The 25,740-nt window shown below is 49.8% G+C and overlaps 1 protein-coding gene across 1 annotated transcript in view; it reads left to right on the top strand.

The window, feature by feature from the left end:
* Positions 1-303: 303 nt before the first annotated feature.
* The window catches only part of CYB561 (cytochrome b561), a 120,647-nt gene continuing 95,210 nt past the window's right edge, over positions 304-25,740 (top strand). Inside the window, exons 1-2 of the mRNA XM_085630402.1 lie at positions 304-365; positions 10,520-10,618. Coding sequence (XP_085486528.1) covers positions 10,615-10,618 — 4 coding nt within the window. The 5' untranslated portion in view covers positions 304-365; positions 10,520-10,614. The remainder of the gene's footprint in view (positions 366-10,519; positions 10,619-25,740) is intronic.

Genomic DNA, 25,740 nt, shown 5'->3' with positions numbered 1-25,740 from the left:
AAAGGATCAAGGAGAATATACACGAGGTATCTAGTATGCTGAAATTAAAATGTTGAAACAAGTGTAAAATATTAAACAACCACTAGATGGCAGTATGATGTAAAATATCACAAATAGTTACTTGGTTGATCTTGACGTGAAGAAAATTGTACAAGTCTTTTCACCGGATATCAAGTGTCAAAAAGTTAATCCTTTCACTTGAAAGAAACGTGAAGAGAAATGAATATGGCCTCCACGCAGCGTTACACACGTAAAGCACGTTACATGACGTGACGAAATGACGACAGTGGGCGCATTGTAGGAGTCTGATGAGCAAGATGACAGCGGGTGAACAAAGCTGGAATCTTCGTGTAACCTGGGTACAGGTAGGCAGGCACACGCGAATTGTTGGACAAACTGTAGAAGTTTAACAAATGCACTTGCATGCGCCAAAAGGTTTTGAAAGATGCCGGTCCCGTTTCTTGTTATGAAAACTTCGTCATACGTTCACACTAGGGTGACCAACTGGCATTGGTGCAAATTCAGGACGGTGAGTGTAAAAATTCAGGACAAAGGGTCAAAATTCAGGACACAAATTCAGGACAGGAGGTCAAAATTCAGGACAAAACTTCAGGACAATAGGTAAGTTTTACAGACACATCAGAGGAGGTCGCACAATAGTATATAAGTAAGCCCAGCCATAGCCAAACATATTCAACCATTTGCAAACCTATCCATCATGTATCATCCCATCTATCATTTCACTCATCCATCCCTTCATCCATCCATTATCCATCCATCCACCCTTTCACCCTATCGATCTGTACACTCATCCATCCACTCTTCTACCCATCCATCCAGCCATTTACCCTTTCACCCATCCAGCCATCCTTTCACTTACTCATCCATCCACCCAGTCACTCATCCTTCCACCCATCCACCCTTTCAGTCATCCATCCAGCCTCCCTTTCTCTCTCCATCGACCCTTTCACGTAGCCATCCTTCCTTCCATCCATCCACCCACCCATCCATCTACTCATCCACTCATGAATCCATCCATTGACCCTATCACTCATCCATCCTTTCTCTCATCCATTTATCCTTTTACTCCTTCACTCATCTATTCATCCTTTTGTCCACCTACCCTCCCTTTCACTCACTCATCCATCCTTACATCCACCCTTTCACTCATCCGTCCATTCATTCACCCTTGCACTCATCAATTCATCAATCCATCCATCATTTCACTCATCCATCCACCCACTCACTCACTCATCATCCACCTTTTCACTCATCCATCCTTTCACTCATCCATCTACCCTTTTACCCATACAGCTACCCTTCCACCCATACATCCAGCTATTTACCTTTTCTCTCATCCATCCTTCCACTCACTCATCAATCCATCCATCCTCTCTCATTATCCAATCTTTCATTCATCCATTCACCCTTTCACTAATTCATCCAGCCATCCACCCATCCCTTCACTTACTCACTCGCTCACCTTTTCATATTACTTTTGAGCTGAGCCTTTTTGAGAAGAGGCCCATCAAGAACTTCACCCTCGCTGCAGGAGCCATTCCAGGACTGGGACAGAAGCCACCCAGGGCGGATACAGGATCCAATCTCAGGGGGGGACAGGAGCCATCACAGGCGGGGGGCGGGACGGACAGGAGCCACCACATGGGGGGACAGGAGCCATCACTGGGGTGGGGGGACAGGAGCCATCACAGGAGGGGGAACATGATCCACCAGGGTGGGCACAGGGGTGGGCATGCAGTATTCTAGTATCATCTTGGTCTCTTCCAGGGTGGGGTAGGGCTCCTCACCCCCCTCCTGGACAAGACAACGATACGGCAGGCTCTCTTTCTAAAATGTTAGTTTTGCCATCCCCCACTGTGATGTACAGTACTTAAAGGAGGTACTCCAAGAGACCTGATTTAACTGATTGTCCTCCATACTTTGTTAATCAGTGTGGGTGCGATTGTGCCATTTCTTTATTTTATTACATTATAGACTGCATGTTTGAAGAACCGAGGTTTGCTTACAATTTAGTAACAGTAATTAAGCTCTGTGAAGAGAACCACGTGCTGCCTCGTGTAATCAGGGCCGGTTCTACGATTTTTGGGGCCCTGGGCAGAAAGGGAATGTGTGAGGCCCCTCTAAATTGCAGAGACATGACACATTCAGGGCTGTTTGCATCTGAATAGATGCCCCTGCTCCTGAAGCTGCAGCCCCTCCCTCTCAGTCACCTTCAAGCACCTCTTAACAGCTCATCAAGGGCTGAAGGTGTGAGGGTTGCCATCCCGCTGTGCTTCTCCAATGCTGCTGGTTATCTGAGCTTTGGTACTGCATCGGAGTCTGTTACACCCCTCAACAGCATCAGAGTTAAGCAGGGAGGTGGGTGGAAGCTGTGCCGGCTTTAGGGTGGTGCGATCGGTGCCCGGTTAAAATTACGGACAAATGGCGTGCGTTAAAGACTCCTTCACGGACAACGGACAGACGGCCGAAATTACGGACTGTCCGTGAAATTTACGGACGGTTGGTCACCCTAGTTCACACCAACCACACGGAGCAAACGGAAGAACTTCTGGCACCCAAACGATTTCTCGGGAGCCTGCATTTGCCGTGATAGGAGCCCTGACCTGAGGACTGCGAGGTCCAGCAGCCTTCCACCTTTCTGCTGCTGCCTCTTCCTCCTGACTCCGCCCTTGGCCAGTGATTTAAGCCTCGCCGCCCCCGCTTCGCGGGAGCCGCTCGGGAGCCTGCATTTGCCGTGATAGGAGCCCTGACCTGAGGACTGCGAGGTCCAGCAGCCCTCCACCTTCCTGCTGCTGCCTCTTCCTCCTGACTCCGCCCTTGGCCAGTGATTTAAGCCTCGCGGCCCCCGCTTCGCGGGAGCCGCTCGGGAGCCTGCATTTGCCATGATAGGAGCCCTGACCTGAGGACTGCGAGGTCCAGCAGCCTTCCACCTTCCTGCTGCTGCCTCTTCCTCCTGACTCCGCCCTTGGCCAGTGATTTGAGCCTCGCGGCCCCCGCTTCGCGGGAGCCGCTCGGGAGCCTGCATTTGCCGTGATAGGAGCCCTGACCTGAGGACTGCGAGGTCCAGCAGCCTTCCAACTTCCTGCTGCAGCCTCTTCCTCCTGACTCCGCCCTTGGCCAGTGATTTAAGCCTCGCGGCCCCCGCTTCGCAGGAGCCGCTCGGGAGCCTGCATTTGCCGTGATAGGAGCCCTGACCTGAGGACTGCGAGGTCCAGCAGCCCTCCACCTTCCTGCTGCTGCCTCTTCCTCCTGACTCCGCCCTTGGCCAGTGATTTGAGCCTCGCGGCCCCCGCTTCGCAGGAGCCGCTCGGGAGCCTGCATTTGCCGTGATAGGAGCCCTGACCTGAGGACTGCGAGGTCCAGCAGCCCTCCACCTTCCTGCTGCTGCCTCTTCCTCCTGACTCCGCCCTTGGCCAGTGATTTAAGCCTCGCGGCCCCCGCTTCGCGGGAACCGCTCGGGAGCCTGCATTTGCCGTGATAAGAGCCCTGACCTGAGGACTGCGAGGTCCAGCAGCCCTCCTCCTTCCTGCTGCTGCCTCTTCCTCCTGACTCCGCCCTTGGCCAGTGATTTAAGCCTCGCGGCCCCCGCTTCGCGGGAGCCACTCGGGAGCCTGCATTTGCCGTGATAGGAGCCCTGACCTGAGGACTGCGAGGTCCAGCAGCCTTCCACCTTCCTGCTGCTGCCTCTTTCTACTGACTCCGTCTCCTGTGAAAAGACTTAATCCCGTGGGCGTATTCACGCAGCGCGGGCGAAGCCCGGGCAAAGGGCGGGCCCGTCTGAGCCCGTCAGAGCACACCTGAGGACGGGACGGGGCACATCTCTTGGCTCCCCACGCTAGCTCTATGTGAGTGAAGTTACCGTTTTGTCCGTCTCACATTGGATGGTGAGTGATTGTGTGTGAGAGGCCTATCAGGCACATTTTTCTGTCGTCGCCCCTACATTATTTTCCAACAGTAGGTAATGGCCAACGCAGGTATGAGGAAGGGTCGGAAGTCTCTCTGTGGGTCCGGAGTGGCTGTAACTCTGGATAATTTCATCACTAGGGCCACCTCGGTCTTACAGAAGGAAATTGAACTAACGGAAAAAAGACTCTCCCTCGACCAAGAGTTTACCAAACGCTCTTCATTGGGCAATATTGCCCTAGCAAAGTCACCTGTAGTTACAAATTTGTCTACCTCAGCCTTGGACATTAACTCATCGGTTTTGAGAGATAACGGAATTGCCGCTACAATGGTAAATAGTAATGCCTGTAGTTTACTTGAACGAGGTGACCCTACTGGGCTTGATTTTTCCTCATCCGCGAACCTTGTAGTAACAACTAGATCCGGCCTACCCATTCGTATTGAGGAAACCCATGACAAACTGACAGAACAGGTTGTGAGACGCAAGTGGGGCGGAACAGTTCTGTCCAACAAAAGATCAAAAATTCAACAACGGGCAAACGCCAGAAATTCTGACCCCGTGGCAATCACAGACCTGAGGGCTGAAGGATCTGAGGGCATGACGGGTCTAGCACCCAGTACAGACTTTTGGTCAAAAATGGAACAGTTACTCACTGCGACTTGTCGCCCTATTTGTAACAGACTTGACTCTATGGAAAATAGACTTTCTAATTTAGAATCGATGTTTGCCGTATTGTCTGGGGCTAAGGGGTCACGGGATGGGGGAGGGACTAAAGAAAATGCAGTTGAGTCAACTTGCTCTGTTTCTAATTTACCCAATGTATTGATTGATACTACGGATCAACTTACTCTGCAGGGTAACGGTGCGGGTATCGACACCCAAGTAGTCCCCAATGACCCTATCCCATCAACTTCAGCAGGGAATTTAAGGAGTGGGGCGAGTCATGTTACTGTTAACCCACCGCCTGAGTTGAGAGAACCTGACCCCACCTCCCACAAGCAGGCAGGGCATTTCTTCGATCCTAAACTACCTTGCCTGGATCTTCCACCTGAATCTGTACCATATGTGGTGGTTCTCGTAGGTGTCCCCACTCTGAATCATGGATCTAGGGAGGTTTTTTCCGACTTAAAAAATAAATGTATGCATTGGTTAAACCGTAATAAACCCCCTCCGAACCAGTGCAGAAGCGAGATAATATTCGCAAGGCGGATAAACTGGGTAGGCCCAAGAGTTAAGGACGCGCCGGGGGACTGTGTTGTAATCAATTTCAGAGATCCTAGTACTGTTAGGCACATTTGTACAATGCAGTCTGGTAGCTATGTTAGTCCCCATTCAGCTATAAAAGCTCTCCCACTTATGTTTACCCGGGACCTCCGAATTTTGGGTTTGATGCTTCCCGTAGGGGCTGGGTGGACAGTTCGAGAACCGGCAAGGTTGGACCTCTCCTCCGCCCTTTTAATGTAAACCAAGTCTATGATCAATCTTGCCCGCCCCCACTCGAAGTTTTTCACCACAACGACAGATTTAGTGTCCTTGACCAGGTGGATTGACGTTCAAACTATAGTGTTCTGAATGTCCCGACTGGGGAAAAGAAAGGGTTTATCGGTCACTAACACAGGTACCCTGGTTCGGAAACCTAACTCTTCCCATCTGGGGCCACTAGAAACATCGCACAGTTTGGTTGCGGTGGAGGTTCTATCCCGGAAAAACCCTAAGAGTCTCCTTAGCGAGTCACACATATCTCCAGTGTTGGGGGGGTTGGCAGTATTGGATGGGTCGGCAAATGGGTGCGTGCAGGAAGCCTCGGACAGTGCAATTATCTCACCAGCTACCATTAGATCTGCTGGTGACCTGATCCCGGTCATAAGTAAATTAAAGTCGAGTATCAGTCTGCTCTCATGGAATGTGGCAGGTCTTAAGAGCAAATTGATATGTGAAGACTGGGGCACTTTCATAGATACTTTTGATGTCTGTTTAATGCAGGAGACATGGGCTCTAGATAATTTCCAAAGGGCTGGTTTTGTGTCCTTTAACACACTAGCAGTAACAAGTGGTAGGGGGAGACCATCAGGGGGCCTTAGCACCTGGGTGGCCTTGCACCTGGGTGCTACAGCAAGGCAGCTCCATACCAGCTCATATGACATTCAATGTATCTTACTTGAGTTGCCCGAAAACAATCATCTGGCTCTCCTGAATGTCTATTCCAGACCCTCCCAGGGTGGCTGGGAGTCTAAGGTTATTGAACATCTAAATAAATACATCTTGTCCTTGGACCCTGGATACTCCGTGATAGTGGGTGGCGATTTTAATTGCCAATATGAACCACTCAGTGTGTCGGACTTGGATGATCCAACTGCGGAAAATGAATACCGGAATATTCCTGATTCCATGACCCCTACGGTTAAAGTCTGGACCCCCCTGGTTCTTCAGATCTTTGCACTTACCCTTTCTCTATCCTTGAGGGCATGCAATGGCAGATTTGATTCTGATAGACCTGGACGTGTCACCTTCAATAGAGTTGGGCAAACTTCTATTTTAGATTACATCCTTATCGAAACAAGATCGTGGGATAAGGTGCTCGACTTCAGGGTGTCAGAACGGGATGACAGCGACCATAACGCACTAGTTATGACACTAAAACCAGGTAGCTGGGGCATGAGTAGTTATGATACAGCAGTATCTCCCATAGCACAACCTCTTATCCTGCATAACAACAGACGCAGAGTAAGATGGCCCTGCATCATTGCTAGCCCAAATAAAATGGCAGAAATTTATAGTCTTGCCCTGCCTCATCTTAGTGGAATGGCTGAAGCTGGGCTTAATTGTATTTCCACAGAGAGGGAGTCCAGGCCTGTAGACATCCATTCTCAGTTAGTAAATAAACTTTCAGAAGTGTTCTGTCCGACTGGGAATGCGAGGGCCCACTTGGCTAAAAGGCAAATGTGGTATACTGCTGAGTGCAGGAAGTCGAAGTGCGATTTGCTCATGGCTATTAAGGCCATGGACAAAGACAGGATTAAAACACTCAGGGTACAGTATAAACAAACATTGGTAAGGGCAAGAAAGGCCTGGGAGGATGATATGTGGGAGGAGCTAAGACTAACCTTGCAGTCCAAGGACTTCAAAGGTTTTTGGTCCATTGTTAGCAACGGCAGAAAAGAACCAGGAACTACTTCATTTCCTAATATAGCCCCAGCTGCATGGGAAGATCATTATGGGGGCCTTTACTCAGGCACAAATTGCAGTACACTATCTATAGCTACTTCTCCCCCCAGACCATTGTGTCGAACTGAGGCTGCTTTGGCGATTACTATAAAGGAGGTGGAAATCGCTATACATCTGCTGATATCCAACAAAGCACCGGGACTGGACAAAATCCCTGGCGACCTTTATCGGTCGGAGCCCAAGATATGGGCGCCGTATCTCTGCACTCTGTTTAACTCCATTCTGATGGGCGCGGAACCCCCAGAATCTTGGCGCGGTGCGGAGATCGTGCCAATATACAAAAAAGGCTGCCCTTTACAACCCTAAAATTACAGGCCCATCAGCCTAATTGACATTACTCAGAAGCTGTTTGGACGTATAATTTTGGATAGATTGCAGACGTGGGAGACAGACAATAACATCCTAAGTATCCTGCAGGCGGGTTTCAGAAAGGGTATCTCTACTGTTGACCAGATATTCCGACTCCAGGTCTTACATTGGAAGACTGTGAGCCTAGAGGGTGGCAGCCTCTATCTCATTTTTGTCGACCTGAGGTCGGCATTTGACCTGGTGCCGCGAGAACATTTGTGGAGAGTTCTCCGGGCACTTAATGTTCCCTTATATCTTTTGGATGCCCTGAGAAGACTCCACACAGAAAACTTCGCCCAGGTCAGATGTGGGAAACATGGAGAGTTGTCCGGTTGTTGCCCTGTTAACCGTGGAGTCCGTCAAGGATGCGTGTTAGCACCCACGCTATTCTGTCTATATATTAACGGGCTCATCAAACATCTGGAAGGTATCAGGGACACGGATGTGCCAAGACTTGCCACGGGTATGGTGCCAGCGCTGATGTTCGCTGATGACACTTTTTTGTTGTCGCGAACATCAACTGGCATCCAGCGCATTCTGGATGGTTTTGTGGATTTCTGTGGTGACAGAGGCCTGGAGATTAATTTAGCGAAAACTAAATTTATGATTCTTAACCCCCCCAAGCACACACGCCCAAACCCAGTGCTGAATGGTATTCCCCTTGAACGGGTAAAAACATTCGGATATCTGGGGATTATATTACAAGAGGTTTGTGGATGGGGGGGACAAATCGCTAACTCTTTATTAAAACTTTCCCAAACTACTGGGGGAATTTCCAAACTCTTTAGAGGTTCGGTTTCCAAGCCAGTAGCACCAGCAATAGATATCTTCAGATCCCAAGTAAGAGCAGCCTCCACTTATGGAGCAGAACTGTGGGGTCATTCCTGAATCCACAGCCTGATTGGGACTGAAAATTCTTTTATGAGGAGTTTGCTGGGTTTGCCCCCTAGCTCTCCGTTGGTCCCTATTAGGTTGGATTTTGGGTTGATACCCATGGAAGAGGTGGTGACGCTGCGTCCATTGATCTACTGGAAGAGACTCTGGTCCAATGCAGAGTTGGGCTCCTACCGAGATGAATTTAAGGGGGTTTGGCCCCTAATCAAAAACAAGAATATTCCTTGGTTGAGATTTGTTAGGGATACTTGTGCCAAGATTGTCCTTCCTGACTTATGGGCCTCTCCGGAGGCTTCATGTCTGGCCTTATCGAAGGCAAAACTGGCTGAACAGTTCAGAAACTTCCACCTCTCGCGCCCGCACGAGAGTTCTGGTACTGGCAGGTTGACTGCCCAGTTTCTCCAAATTAAAGACAACTACAGGAGAGAGGCATTTTTAGATCTGATCTCCCCTCCGGCTGCTAGGAAGCTGTATTGCCAATTGAGAATGGGCAGTCTACCGCTCAGGTCTTTCACCTCCAGGTGGGATGTTAATAACATCACTGTCTGCCCGGCCTGTGGTTTTGGACTAGAGGACGAAAAACATGTTTTCTTTTTCTGCCCCATATACCATCAACAAAGAAAACGTTGGGTCAAGCCCATATGTAGTAACCTCGGATTTAGAGAGTGTGAAAAAGCTTTGAGAGTCTTGAAGTATGACACCCACCCTCCAATTGTTTTTGCAGTCTCCAGGTTTCTCAACGCTATGTGGATAAAACGTAGGAAATTCTGTAACTAATTTGAAAGTTTTAATATATTTCTTTTGTACCCCATGAATGTTTTTATTATATTTCACAACTGTGATTTGATCTTGATATCTTAAATTGTGAATTGTAATAACTTATGTTGCTTTTATGGCCTCTGGGGCCGAAATAAAGTTTATGAATGGAATGGAATGGATTTCTTTGTGCAAATGACTTTTAAAAAATGCCGGTCTTCTTTCCTTACAGTTTGCTTTATTTTAGTCACGCAAACACCAAGTGTTTATGATAGATCAAACAAGACTCTCTTTCTATGTAACTGAAAACTTGGACAAGGAGAGGGGAGGTTAATTTCCAATCAATGCTCAGTTTCACAGCACATTAAACAGCGCATTAAAGGTACAGTTCTCAGTGCTTAAGTATGTTGAATAGAGTTCATTATATCTTGCTTATAGCGCAATTCACAATATCCAAAGAGCAGCGTTAAAGAGAAGGCACACTTCAGATGGGAAGAGCAGACAACATTCCCAAGTTAGTTTAGACAAAAACGCTGTATGAGGAAAAGTAGCAATGATAACCCACTAATTTAAAAATAAATGTCCATGGATTATCATTGCTAAAACAGAGCCCGCACTGAAATCTCCCAACCTCCCAGGGTTTATAAATAAGAGGTGAGATGTGCGGCGGTTGCTCTAATGCAGGAGGTCAAGAGATTTGAAGATAGTAAAGTCTATGTAACAAATAGTACTCACAGAAACATGATGAATATCAGTATTTTGATAATCCAGTTCAGAAAAGTCATTAAAATGTTGTTTGACGTTGGGATCACAATGCTGTAGCGTGGGTAGGGACCGCAGTTCGTCGCCAGTGTAAAATTCAAGTACAAATGAAGATGAGGAGTCGCCAAGTAGTAAAAGGTAGTTGTAAATTTAATCCAGTAAAGTGATCCCATCCATCCTGCAGGAGAAGTCAGGTGCAACTGACAGCAAACTGCAGAAGCATCACCACACCAGGTTCTATCACCATGGTGCACCTTTAAACATAAGCAAGATGTCTGTAAGTAGAAACATAACAGTGAATGAAGTAATTTCTGAATATTACAGAATTGCTGTTAGCAGAAGAGCAGTGACGGGCTGAAAGTCTTGTCATTACATTCAGCCAGTTGACATTTCTTTTTCCTTTGTAAATGTGAAATATGATGTATAAAGTAATTAGCCAATGTAGTGAATGTCATGCTTCCACCATGGTGGATCGCTGTATCATATTTCTGATTAGACCCTTTTCTTTTTTAAGTTATATTTGAAAGGATATTATAATTTGTGTAAAAAAAAATGTAATACTGCTAACGTATTATCCACTTTGAGACAATGTATTTGCTTGTCTTCCAGCTCTACTGGTGTATCGGGTCTTCAGGAACGAGTCCAAGTATACCTCGAAAATCATTCATGGGACACTGCATGTCTTCGCTTTCGTGATCACTCTCATGGGTAAGATAGCCAGTACCAAACCCATTATATATGGACTGGGGGAGGGACTGAATAGAAGAGGGGTTGGTGGTCCTAGAGATAAGGTGGGGCAGGGGAGCATGCAAGTCTACAAGCCTATAATCAATGGTGTCAATTATCAAAGCTTTTGAAAATGAGGCAACACATAGAGATATTTCCATGTTAATGGCCTCTATCACTATATGTGACATTCATAGACAAATAAGGGGATTACCAGCCGCTCTGGGAAAAAAAATTATTTGCATTTCATTGTTCTGCATTGTTTCTTCTGCATGTAAATAAAATGGTTTGAGGCAAGACTCTCAATGCAGTTTATAGAACCTGCCCTTTAAACTGCACAGGCATTTTCAGCCTTAGCTTCTTCCTGGACTTTTAGATGCATGTCTCTGATTACAGAGAATTGAATTCCTTTAGGTAATGTTAAACTACTTGCTAATTCAAAAATTCAAAAAAGAGCTGTTTTCTTTTGGAAAAAAATGCAAGGACCAAGAACTAGTAGGGGGCGCTAGGTGGCGCACACGCGGAATGCCCGCCATCGAGTGAGGCTCCCGCAGTCCGGCGCAATTATCCTCCAATTATCCTGTCCCACGACTGAAGGAGTGCCAGATGAGGATGGTATTTGATCGCACCCGCGCCTGGTTGCACGAGTCCTAATTAGCGGAGACCGCGGCTGTGCTGAGCGGTTGATATTGGTGGCGGAAGGCGGGACCGCGGTGACCCTGGGTGCAGCTCGGACCTCCTGCGGGGCATCGGTGAGCACGCGTGCACTGCGGCTTCCACGAGGTCTCCAGGCCGCGGTGCTGCTCCGGCGGACGGCGCAAAGTGGTGAGAGCCGTTCATTATCTTGTGAGGATTGCGAAGCTGCAGGCCGGTCTCGCTGACGGCCGCTGCTGTACCAGAGCGAGTGTCGGGAGAAGGAGGGGAGCGGAGTGCTAGCACTGCTCACCACACGGGCGGCAGATCGGCCGTAGGCGGGAGCAGCGACCCGATCACAGGGGGCGCCTGGCGCACCGAAGCGTGTGCGGGCATAGTGAAGGCCCCGAGGACAGCAGCGGACATTGTATGCCATATTAAATTTCAAAGCGCAACAAACTCAAAGCACCAAACAGCTGGTTTGAGCAGAGGCTGAGTGGCAAGCGCTACGGCGCAAATCCGGCAACGGACGGCGTATTCAGATGTAGAGGGGGTGAGGAGGATGGTGCACATGGTCACATACGCACTGGTGAGAGCGCTACGAGCAAAAGGTGAATGGCGCGCCGCCACAGATAGTGGCGCGGGTGGCGGACCGGCCGTGGGTGGTGGCGGCAAGCCGCGTGGTGCAGGAAGAGACAGGTGTAGTGCAGCACACGTGGCAATGGTAAAAGACTGGTGGCGACGACTGTATACCTGCTCGCTATAAGCCTATTTGCGAAGAGCGGGCGGCCCCCAGTGAAGGAGTGCCCTATTAAGCATCACCTGTGAGGCAGAAGGGGCGACCCACGACGGGTGACTGGGGCCTCGCCACACGGTGGAGGGGGCTTGGCGGATGGTGGCTACCCCTGAGGAGCACTGCGCATAATTCAAAGGGGGCCGACTGTGGAGAGTGCGACCCCTCGGCGCTGTCACAGGAACACAGGGAGGAGCTGGGAAGTGCTAGGAGTGAAGACCTGCTTAACGGCACAGGCCTGCGGCGCTGGAAGTGGTGTGAGAGGCCGGTGACATCGTGGCCCAGGGGGATCGCTGCCCTCTGCTGTCGACCTGCTTGTGGGGGACTTGCCGGGAAGATAGTGATAGTGACTACACCAAGATGGGGAAAACTGATGCGAGGCAGTCGCGGCTCCCGTTTGAGGCAAAGAAGGGAACTCGCCACTCAGCGGAGGTGGATGAGGTGGGAGCAGAGGGCCAGTCGCACGGCCCACAGACCGGGCAAGGTGAGGACACGAAAATGCTCCTTCAAGAAATGAGGCAGGGCTTCGCCGATATAGTGGGCAAGGTGGACACGCTGAGCACGCGCATGGACGCGATCGCCCACAAGCTGGATGGACACGAGGCGCGCATAAAAGAAGCGGAAATGCGAATTTCGGAGGCAGATGACACCACTACTCGTATCCAAAGCACGGTAACGCAGATGGAGAAATTGCTCAACATCATAGCTGCCAAAAATGAGGATATTGAAGCACGGAGTAGGAGGAATAACATCCGCGTCCTGGGGATACCCGAGAGCGCCAATACCGGCAGGATGGAGGACTACATCAAAAGATTGCTGAAGGCTGTGGTATGGCAGGAAGCACTATCCTCCTGCCTTGTTGTTGAAAGGGCACACCGCTCTCTCGGACCACGGCCGCCACCTGGCAGCACGCCAAGACCCATCATAGCGCGCCTGTTAAATTACAGGTATAGGGATGCGGCTCTGAAGGTGGCGAGAGATAAGAGGCAGCTAAGTTTTGAGGGAGTGCCATTCACCATATATCTGGATTTCACTCCACGCGTGCAAGAAGAGTGGCGCAAATTCCTACCCGTCAAACAGAAACTGCGGCAGGCGCAAATCGATTATGCTCTCCTCTACCCAGCGAGGCTGCGCGTCACTCATCAGGGAAAACAAATGTTTTATACACGACCTCAGCAGGCTGAGGAATTCCTGAAACAACTACAGAAGAGAAGAATTGCTGATGCCTCGCCGGATGATACGTCATGATGGCACTTGCGGAACCTGGCAGGCGGATCAGTCAGTGGTGAGGTGGCTCGAGGCTACTATGCAAGCGTTGAGATAAACATACACGGGCCGCATGCAATGCACTGAGGGGTTGAATAGCCCGGGGACACATACTGCTAGAGGTGCTATCCTCCTAATATTGGGACACGATCTTCAGACGAAGCCGGATGCCCTCAATGTCTGTTTAAGGGCATGCTTAATGGCATGGGCGCCCTTGGACGGCATGAGGTACCTGTGGGCCACCTAGCAAGACTACCCCTCACGGGAGATCCCCAATGTTGGTTAAATCTGGCAGTTGACTAGAAATGGTTATAGGGATGGTTTGTTTGGGGGGAGAAGAGGAGGTGGAAGGGTACATTGTTACTGGCATGATTGGGATGCTTCAGTGGGAGGGGGAGGGGGGGACTGAGAATATCGCATGGTTGATTGCAGGAAAAAAACAGCAGCACTATAGGCATGTTCACTCGCTGACCTTACTGGGGATCCTCGTGTATGGAATCACACCACGGAGGGTATTGCATTGGTGGGTGATAGGGGGGACATGGGGGATAGGACTCAATTAAAGGTAATATCTTGGAATGTACGGGGCCTGGGGGATCCACGAAAGCGCAGGCAAATTTTAGCATACTTGGATCGTCAACAGATAAGCATCGCTTTGCTTCAGGAAACGCACATTAATCCTCACTCCCCAAATACATTTGCTAGCAAATGGGCCAGCAGTTGAATATTCTCCTCGTGTTCCTCTTATGCCCGCGGTACGGCGATCATAATAAAAAAACAGACACTATTTACTATGGCTGGGGCAATCACGGATCCGCAAGGGAGGTATACCATAGCGTGGGGACACCTGGGCAAGGAATCGATCACGATAGCCACGTGTTATGGCCCGAATGTTGACACACCAGACTTCTTTCCTACTGTATGGGGGAAAATTATAAATGTGGGGTCCACACACATTATTTGGGGATGAGATTTTAACGTTGCTATCGACCCGGCTCTGGACAGGTCGAACACGGCAGCATATCATTACAATACCTCACAAGCGGTGTTACAGGGGATTCTGGATGAGGGCAATTTGATTGACAGTTGGCGACATCTGCCCCCTCAGATTAGGGAAGGCACGCATTTCACGACATATGCAGGGACATGGGCTCGTATAGACTACTGCTTGTTGTCTAGGGGGCTGGTAACATCCCGCGCGCACGTTTTCAGATCACTGTCTCACTTGTACCTCCTGGATATGACGTGCCTAGACCCAGGTGGCGATTACATCCTACCGCCCTGTTGGAGGCAGTGTTCCAGAGGGAGCTTGGGGAGGAAATACGGAAATTTTTCATACGGAACAAAGGGTCGGTAGAAAGCGTGGAGACGATATGGGAAGCCTTTAAGGTTACTATACGGGAGATATGTATCTATAAGAGCTTTGGAGTTTTGAGGGATATTAGGGGCTCGCTTAACAAGCTAGAGGCCACCTTGAAGACATTGGAAACACGGATGGGACGGGGTGAGACGGGTCAGGTGAAGAAAGAGTTCAGAGTGCTGCTGACTGAATACGAAGGTACGGCGGCACAAGAGGTGAAGTTCCGAGGAAGGCACTGGATGGCGCGAAGGTATGGGGAGGGGGAACGCCCGGGGAAGGCATTGGCCGAAATCACTAGGCGCCCTCGCTTCTCAACCCATATTTTGGGAATTGAGAGACCTGGGGAGTCGCCGCAGAGGGATACTTCGGATATACTAGATTAGTTTACCACACATTATAAAGGATTGTATACCACGCAACGCGGTGGGGTCCTAGATATGGATGGCTTCCTTGGTATGTGGCCCTCGGGTGGCTAGGGGATACACAGCGGGAGTTTCTCTGCCTTCCTTTTGAGATTGACGAGCTTAGGGAGGCAATAATGCAGCTAAAGAATGGGAAAGCGCCGGGACTTGACGGCATCCCTGCTGAGTTTTATAAATACTACATTGATATCATGGCACCAGTCCTTAAGGAGGTATTTGAGAAATCCCTGGAAGTGGGCATGCTACCTCCATCGATGAGGGAAGCCCAAGTCATCTCCCTGTTAAAGCCAGGAAAAGCGCCGGAATCCTGTGATTCCTATAGGCCGCTGTCGCTCATAAATAGTGACACAAAAATATTAGCTAAAGTGCTGGCTAACCGCTTGGCCCTCCTGATGGATAAGCTAATTTTACCGTCGGGATTCGTCCCTGGGCGAGCCACCACTCATAATCTGCGAACCCTGTTTTCACTGCTGCAGACTGTAGAGCCGGAGTTCCCATTAGCCGCAGTCTTCTTAGATGCCACAAAGGCATTTGACTCCGTGGAATGGGACTAGCTCTTTGGGGTACTCCAGCGCATGAGGTTCCCACTCCAGTTTATTTCTTGGATAAGACTGCTATATGGGCAACCCACTGCCAGAGTGCTGATAAATGGTCATCTCTCCTCTGCTTTCTCCATCACTAGAGGCACACGACAGGGGTGCCCGTTGTTCCCGTTGTTATTTGCTATAGCCATCGAACCGTTGGCTTCTAAGCTCCGTCAACATCACCAGGATAAAGCATTTCGTTGCTGTCTGCGTCAAATTCTGATCTCTTTATACGCGGATGACATCACTTTGTATATCAGGCACCCCCAGCAAAATGTAAACCCCTTGCTGAGGGAATTCCTAGTATTTGGCAGGTTATCAGGGATTGGCATTAACTGGGGGAAATCTCAGTTCTTTCCATTAACGGCAGCGGTCTCTAGATTTGCTCTTGACTTCCCGTGGAATGGTGCGATGGTGAACTTCGTTATCTGGGTATACAACTGGCAGGGGACAGGGACAGCATGCTGCGACTCAACTATGGCACAGCGGTCACGCAACTATCGGATGACATTACACTATGGATTGCTTTGCTTCTTTCTCTGGCGGGAAGGGCATCTCCGATTAAGATGGTGGACCTCCCACGGTTTCTATATCTCTTCATGAATATACCCTACCACCCTGGATCTTATTTCTTTAAAACGCTCCGCACGGAATTGATTAGACTATTGTGGGGAGGCAGGCAACCGAGGCTTCAGTGGTCTATGCTCACAAAACCGTATGCGCAGGGCGGGTTTGATGTCCCAGACCTTGAGGTATATTTTATGTGTGCGCAAGCCCATTATGCATACTATTGGATCAAGCCCCCTCCCTCCCCCCCCCACGCTACATGCCGGGTGGCAGCGGAGGACTGGCTCGCAGATCCCATTCCGTTGAATGGGGCCATATATACGCGTGCCCGATCCTGCACGGAGCCACATACAACAGTCATGGGAACGGTTGATGCATGGCGCCCACTTGTGGCCATGCTCGGCTCTCCGTTTTTGTATTCATCGCGGCTTCCGCTGTCTTACCACCCCTGCATGCCGCTGCTACAGGAAAAGGGATTTCAGAAACTATGCGAGCGGACCCAGGTAACTAAATGGGGGGACCTCTTTCATAATGGAGTCTTCCGTTCCTTGGATCAGTTATTTCAGGGGATCCAACCTTCCTCATTGGATGTGTTCCTTTACATACGGCTCAGACAGGGAATTCGAGCCCTTATACCAGACTTCCCGCAAGAGCCAGTTAATTTTCTCCCACTACACCAGATGCTGGGGTCCACGGATGGGCGGCACCTAGTCTCCAGGATGTATGAGTGTACGCACACAGTAAAGGGGAGTTAGCACCCATGCACACGCGCACTGGAGTGCAGAGTTAGGGGGGAGGTGACAGACGAACAATGGGAATACTGTTGTCTCCAAACAGCACGCATTTCCGCCAGCTGTAAATTGCGCGTAATACACTATAAGTACCTGCATCGCATGTATTATACTCCCGCTAAAAAATATAGGTATAAGCTGGCGGATAATGATAATTGTGAGCGGTGTAGACGACCGGAGGCTGGCTTCATGCATTTGGAATGGGAGTGTCCAAAGATACAGGAGTTCTGGGGGCAGATTTTTTAGGCGCTTGAAAAAATGACGAGTCTCACGCTGGGGAGGGACCCCTTGATAGCTGCACAAATACCCAAGGCCCAGCGCAAGTTTCTTGATGTGGCGTTCCTTCTAGCCAAGCGCAGGGTGGCATGTCAGTGGGGACGGGGACGTGCTCCGAAGTTTAAGGAGTTGATGGCAGATCTACCATATTGTCAGGAACAATTGATTGTGTATTGTGAATTACAGCCCAGAGCTTCTAGACCTAAGGATATAAGGGGACCACTACAAACGTATCTTCTCCTGCAAGAGTCTGATGGGGTAGATCCGTTGCCACAGGAACCTGAACACTGTGTCAATTGTGGCATAATGCTTCATGGGCCCCGATGCAGGGTTTCCCTTCATTATTGCTACTTGATGCTGAGTAGATGTGTGGGGGGAATGGGGGGAGGGGCGGGACTAGGGTCTGAGATGTGGTGGAAATTTGGAAATGTGTTTTACTGTACTCCTTCAGCTGCGAGGTTGGTGGGCCCTCTGGTACTCGTTTGATCTTCTGATGGACAAGTGTGGACTGTGGCGGGTTCCTCCTGATATCACCACCGGGATTGCAACAGGAAAAGCGAGTATAGAATGACTAATGGGTATACGTTGCAGGTGCTGACTGAACATGCTGTGTTTGTTTTGGATATTTGGCGGTGTACCGACTTCTTGTTTTATGTAGAAAACCAATAAACAAAAGTTTAAAAAAAAAAAAGAAAAGGACCAAGAACTAGTATTGTTTTCTTTTATGAAAGGCCAAACTGAGATCCCTAACCCCAGGGATCTCCTCTATTCCTTTCCCCTGCAAGGCGCTATAGAGTCACAGAAAGTGGATTATGCCCATTAAACTTATACACTTGATGAGATGTTGAGGTGGATGCTGGAGGTTGTTGCCTATCATACTGTCATTGCCGGCAACCCCAACAAGGGTTGCATATTTGCTTCTGGATCTAAACACAGAAAGAGGTAAAAGGACTCAGATGACCTGGAATGGCCTCACCCCAAACCCTTGGGTAGCCCAAGTAGCACCATTTGAGGTTGGGGAAGAATATAATAATGTAGGGGTTTTATTCCCAACCTTGCAGAGAATATGCAGTGATTTGTGTCCCTGCTGTCATATTTTTTTTTATAATTCTTTTAATTGAAAATCAAAGAAAGAAAGGTCATGTTATACAAGTTATCATTTCCACATACCTGGGTACGGTGTCTATTACAGGCTGTAGCATTGTGTCTCATTTTGACTTACTTTACTACGTTGTCACATTTCTTTGGTTTCAGAGCGTTACCCTGTTGTCATATTAAAGAGGAGTGCTACTCCTGGCAGTGCCATCAGATTGTTGAATCCATGTTGGCACAGCCATTCGTTTAAGTACGCTGGTCCTGCCAGTCTCTAGGAATATAGCTTGATTACTATTCGTATCATAGCTACTCCATGGTAAACATAAAAGTAAACTCCACAGTTATAAGAGGTGGGGATTTGGGGTGCACTTTCCACTCAATTTCAGTGAAGGTATTTTCTCAGTCTAATTCGCACTTGGCTTTGAACATAATCCCCAGCATCAGTCACTACATGGGAAGGTCATGGTTCTCATGGCAAACTCTCCAAGCTTTGCTATATTCTTCAACCCAGGAAGACTGTTTTTAAATGACTATTGCAATGGGCACATGGTCAGTAAATTTCTCAGCATCATAGTTAATCGTTGCAATTGCCACTAGTTCTTTGATGAGTACAGAGGCCTACTTAAAGGCAAGGCCTCACATCACTACCATATTTTACGGCTTGGGCATCAAAGAAATAACAGATTATACACCCACATTTCACCCCCCCAATTCCTTCTTATGCCAATTACCCACATGTTTTCTGCAGGCAAATTAAGATATTTCACTACCACACGTATACACAAAACAAGGTTTCAAGGGGAAATCTTGTTTATTACCATGATGTCTACAGAAATGGGGCACATGTTGCTCCAGGTACCTTTCTAAAAGTCAGAAATTATTTATCTGGAGAGAAAATCAAAATCCATATTCAGGAGTGGCTTACATTTGATTTATCTCTAGGGACAAATGTGAGGAAGATAGTAATTATTCTTACTGTTTAGATCTTTTTTGGTTTGCAACACAGCAAAGCTCTAAATGTAATTGTCCAACAGACTGAAACAATAATAATAGATAATTCTAAATTTTACTTTATGTACACTCTGTATTGATGGATGCTAATGCCCTGTTCGGTTTAAGATCTACTGCTCAATCATGCTACTTTGAGGCCAAGTTCAACAGGGCATCTAACTACCCAAGGGAATTTTTCCATATTGTTGAATGCTTAACCACATAAAAATCTGACAGTAGAGGGGCGTGGCTTGCAGCCCAACAAGATGGCCGCAGCCTAAGTGAGCTCCGTGACCGAGGGAGCCCCCGTAATCGATCCGATTAGTAATCCGACATATACAGCGCCCAAACGCGGTGAGCCGCAATCGGAGCACCAGCCTAACAAGCTGCGCCGCTCCGGGACTCCGAAGGGCGAGCGGCCACCGAGATAGAGGTGGTGATGCTGAAGGGCCTACCGACCGCGTGGAAAGTCGGGATCTGGAGTGACGGGCTGCCCGGAACCGCGGTGAGAGCAGCGGCGCCGGACCTGAGAAACACAGCGGACGGGGGGCACCAGCGGTAGGAGGCCGCTGGGTGCGACGGATGACTACGAACAACACAGCCCCGCAGGCGGTTCCGATGCACCGGATGTGCTGATCGGAGCCTCCACAGAAGCTTCCTCTGGGCGCTGATGGGAGTGAGCGCGCCCGCTGGTGAGACGGCGTGAGACACACTACGGTGCCGAGCATAGGTGCCACTATCAATGTGAGTACTGTGGCCCCCTTGGACCTCGTGTGGTGACTGGTTTGTCCTGTGCCCGGTGAGGTACTTACTGGCAGGCCTGCAGCGGTGCTAACTAAAGGAGTGTAATGGACACTTGGTGAAGCTGGTATTAACAGACGCACAGGGCGCTTCTCGCCCTCAGGACTAACCTTGCCATACAGGGTTCGGAAGACTCCAGATCAGGGATAGTGGCCCAGGGCAGACTGCAGATGGGAAGACCCCCAGGCTCGGATGCTACATGCACACACAACGAGGTGGCTTTGTGCGGCAGCGCCTGGCAGCTGCAGGCCTCTGGTTGCATGGTTTTCTCTCTGGGGCGGTAGACCTCCACGGAGCACCGTGGAGTGAAGAACGCATACATACTCTGGGCCTCATTGAGCCGTCATTGCGAGGGACTTGCTGAGTGGTTGGGCGCGGGCCCCCTCTGACTGGAGTGGGGGGCGCAGGAAGGAGGGGCAGAAAACCCGACAGGCCGAGCGCTGGACCGGATAACGCGACAGGCAGCAGGGACTACGGCCCTCCCCCCCATACACATCTGATGAGACATCCGCGGCACAGGCCAAGATGGCGGGCCGTGGTCCGCGTGAAGTACCCTCTGGCAAGCTGGATAAATTTGCATACACCAAGGAGCAGGTCAACAAACAACAATCCAACCTGGCTCAGATAGATAGCCCAGCGCCTCAGGCCCCAGAGGCAGTCACCCTAGTGGACATAATGGCCGCCCTACAGCAAGTTCAGTCTTCCATGGGCACGATCTCTACAGATATATCCCTGATTCGGGCAGACTTTTCAAAATTGTCGGGTAGACTAAATGAGGTTGAATCCACGACACAGGTGCTCTCCACAGATACGGCAGCGCTCCAACGCCAAGTGCGCCAACTGGAGTCAGATAACAAACTTATCCTGGCCAAGCTGGACGATCAGGAAAGCCGCTCACGGCGCAACAATATCTGCATCATTGGGGTGCCGTAGAAGATGGGGGTGGCCAGCCCTGGACCTCTTTGTAGAAGACCTCATTAAAAATCAGCTGCAACCGCGAGGGCTATCTAGTTTCTTCTCCATAGAAAGAGCACATCGGATACCGGGAGGCAGACCCAGGCCGGGTGCCCCCCCCCCCCCCAGACCGATCCTGGCACGTATCTTTAACTTTCGAGACCGAGATGCTATCTTACAATCTGCAACAGTGGCCCCACCACTCCGTCTTGAGAATCACGAGATCACGCTATATCCGGACTACACCGCTGCAGTGACCAAACAACGTCGCAGTTTCCTAGAGGTCAAAAAAGTATTGAGATCCAGAGAACTTAAATACTCGATGCTGTTCCCGGCGAAATTGAGAGTAGAGGCGGAAGGGAAAGCTTGGTTCTTTGCGACACCAGGGGAGGCTCATGACTGGCTGGAAGGCTGGCGCCCAGCGATGAAGCCCGGGAATCAGAGGAACCAGGAGCAGTACGGACGCCAATGGTCGCAAAGGTCAAGATCCACTGAGTCCAGCGATAAAGGGGACTAAGCTAACACGAACTCTCACCCAAGACCCATGGTCAGTTTGAGCTCACCGGTGGACCTTCACTCCCTAGATAACGCACGGGCTCCTTCAGCCCCTGATCCATGCTTGAACGGAAGTAAAGAGGTGACCATGTAGGTTTCGGCGGTCCTCGCACCTCCAGAGGGGATGTAAGCCGCTGTTGTTGTAACGTTTCAGAGGGGGCCTCCGAGAGACACGAACAGCATCACCCCCCCACACAAATACTGGTTATGGAGACAAAGCGCTCTGCTCAGTTGGGGTGGCTGGCAGTTTGGGAACCGCCGGGCAGGGAGGGGGGTGGGAGAAGGGGGGCAGTTCTGGGTTACTAGTTTGTTTTGGTTTAGTTTACTTCATGGCACTCATGGTAGCACACTAAGGTGGACACAACAATTAATCCTGCAACCTCACATGGTTACATGCATAGATGGCGAACACGACCCAGCTAGCGACTACCGTGGATAACACATTCCAGAACCCCGAGGGGCCACCCCCTCCTTTCACGGTGTTATCATGGAGCGTGAATGGCTTGGAAGACAGGATCAAAAGGGGACTGGTCCTCCAATATATAAAACGCAAAAGTCCGGCGATTGCGCTTATACAAGAAACACACCTGACGGGATCAGCCACCAAAGCCCTGGACAGAGGGGGGTACAAAATGGCGGCACACTCAGAGTTCACATCCGGCTCTCGGGGGTGGGTATTCTGGTCAACAAACGGTTCCCACTGATACATACTGAAGCCACAATAGATGACCAAGGACGTTTCGTGGCACTGACTTGTCAATGGGAAGGGAGACCATATAACCTGGTCTTGGTATACATTCCCCCGACGCTGCACCAAATGGCCTTCCCAGCATTAGGTACATTTTTATTATCACTGCCGAATGGTGAAATTATTATGGGGGGGGGGATTTCAGTGCCGTGATAGATGCTTCTATTGACAAACAGCCACCCAGAGACCCCGGTGGTATGACACTAAAGTTAACGGACTTCATAGACGCGATTGGTCTCATTGACGTGTGGAGAATTAAGCACCCACGTGATCGCGACTACACATATCATTCCGCGGTACACAATAGCCTTTCTAGAATTGACTTAATCTTTGTGATAGCGACTGGATTAGACCGGGTCAAGGAGATTCAACACTTACCCCGGGGCATATCCGACCACTCGCCTCTATACATTGAGTGTGCGTCCCATAACACAATACGGCAATGGGTATTCCCTCTACACCCGGGATACCTCAAAAACAGCAAGATATACAAGGGTTTGCGTGCAGCCACCAAGCATTACTTCACCGAGAACGAACATTCAGTATCCTCTCCTTTAATACTATGGGAGGCATACAAAACAGTACTCCGCAGTTACGCAATTTCACTGATAGCTGGTCACCAGAAGTCGGAGAGGCAACTGCTAGATGACTTAGAACGTGAAGTGGCCGAAGCAGAGGCGACCCATTCCCTAGACATTACTGACGAAACGACACACAAGTTAGCTTTAGCGCAGCAAGAATATGCGACACTGGCACATGAGAAAGCAAGGGCCAAGCTCACAAACACATGGCACACTATTTATGAAATGGCAAGCTTCTCGCCTGTTTGGATAAAAAGGAACTAGCGGGTAGATGGATTGCCCAACTCAGGTTAGAAAATGGGGACCGGACCTCAGATCCACAATGCATAGTAGACGAGCTTGCCTCACATTATGAAGCAGTATACACGCCCACAGCTACCAACACCATTAAGGATAACCTAGCCTTCCTCAAAGACATTTGCATGCCCACATGACACCGCTCTGGCACTTGACGCCGTACTGACTGCTGATGAGCTCTCCTTATCAATTGGTGCGCTCCAACCTGGGAAGGCCCTGGGACCCAACGGCATCCGGTGGAACTCTATAAAAGGGTGGCGACCCAGCTTACCCCACACCTGCTGAATATTTATAAGGCAAGTCTGGAAACTGGCGAGCTCCCCAGTGACCAGCGTCTGGCAACCATAGTCGCACTCCATAAACCGGGCAAACCACCGCAAAAATCCACGTCCTACAGACCAATATCCCTAATTAACACAGAGGCAAAAATATTAGCCAAGGTGTTGGCAAGGCGACTACAGCGCCACCTCCCTACACTGATCCATCCTGATCAGTCAGGGTTCATGCCAAACCGTAACACGGCCCTAAACCTCCAGAGGCTACATAGGGTCATGGCGCGAACGCCATTCATTGCAGAGGATGCTGTCATACTCTCGCTCGACGCACGCATGGCATTTGATATGGTCGAATGGCCTTTCCTTTTTGCTGTGCTGCAACATATGGGTTTTGGGCCCAAATTCTGCGACTGGATACGTCTCCTATATGCTAAACCCATGGCACAAGTGGTAGCGAATGGCCGGATTTCCAGGGACTTACCCCTAGGCAAGGGTACAAGGCAGGGATGCCCGCTGTCCCCACTCCTGTTTGCAATGGTCTTGGAGCCTTTGGTGGCTTGGGTGCGCCAAGACCCAGTTATTAGAGGTCTTAATTGGACTAGGGGCTGGGAAGATCGCATATCGCTATATGCGGATGATGTGCTGCTATATATGGCCACCCCATCGCGATCCATTAATTGTTTGCTGGACATCTGTGCAGCTTTCGGCAGAGCTTCGGCATACACTATTAATTGGTCAAAATCACTTCTTTATATCCTTCATGGCCCACCGCCCAGACTACCGCGCAACTGTGATATTCAGATTGCAGAACGGGGATTTATGTACCTAGGCATCTATATCACCCCCCCATGCAACGCAATTCACAGAAGAAAACCTTATGAAGCTCTTGGCCCGATTTCGCCGCGATGTAAAACACTGGCGTTTGCTGCCACTTACCCTACTGGGAAGAGCAGCCCTCTTCAAAATGATGGCACTACCCCGATTTTTATATGTGTTACAAAACACCCCCTTCCTTGTCTCCCCCTCCTTCTTCGTGTCGATCAATGCGGAAGTAACCAGACTCCGATGGGATGGGGGGGTCCGCCCGTATTGCCATGGCAAAACTAGTGAAGGGCTGGTACGATGGAAGAATTGCCCTCCCAAACATTCAAACGTATTACTGGGCATCCCAACTTGCTGTCATCAACCAGTGGCTCCACGCCTCGCATGAAGATCCAGCATTCCGTATGGACCGGCATCTTTTAGATTCCGAAGGGGTAATTGGGGCTCCTTACAACAGGGCTCCGAAAGCGAAGTACACGGGCCCAACGGCACACACAATACAAATATGGCATACAGCGCAGCGAGCCCTGGGCTGGGAAGGGACCATCACACAGGCAACACTACTGTGGGACACCCGGAAGCTAGGAAGACTTAGAAACACCAGGGGATTCCACCAATGGGACCTGATAGGTATTTCCAGGGTGGGGGACCTGTGGAAAAAGGGTGCGGTCATCCCCTTTGCGCAACTGCAAGCCACCTATAAATTGGCACAGTCAGAAACCTACAGATACGCGCAGATCCGACATGCACTAATGGCAGTAATCCTTACCTCCACGCAATTGCCAGAGTCCTCCCCACTAGAGGACAGGCTTTTGGCAGAACATCTCCCTAAAAAAGCCATTTCCCTAAAGTATAGAAAGATAATTAACAATCAGAGAGATCCCACATTGACTCTGAAAGAGAGGTGGGAAGCGGACCTGGGAGACCTAGATGAGGGCAACTGGCGGGCGGACCTATCTTCCCCGAGGAAAGTCACAATACCCTCTACGTTAAAATTAGTACAGCTAAAAATCCTGCATCGAATCTATTACACAAGAACCCTACTACACAAACTAGGTAGGACGGATACTCCTCTCTGCCTCCGACAATGCGGGTTGAGGGCACTTTCTGGCATACCATATGGGACTGCCCAGTGATCACTAGCTTCTGGGTGGCCGTCCTGCGATCTATGACAAAAGTCACCAGGGTGGAGATCCTGCCGGAACCAAAACGATGTCTGCTCAACATCTAGGAGCCCACGAATCTGAACCACACTGACCAAGACTGGGTAACACTGGGAACGACACTAGCAAAA

The sequence above is a fragment of the Triturus cristatus genome, chromosome 1_1 (assembly GCF_964204655.1).
Source record: "Triturus cristatus chromosome 1_1, aTriCri1.1, whole genome shotgun sequence".
Lineage (NCBI taxonomy): Eukaryota > Metazoa > Chordata > Amphibia > Caudata > Salamandridae > Triturus > Triturus cristatus.
The sequence above is the reverse complement of the archived record's forward strand: the minus strand, read 5'-3'. Positions and strand labels throughout refer to the sequence as shown.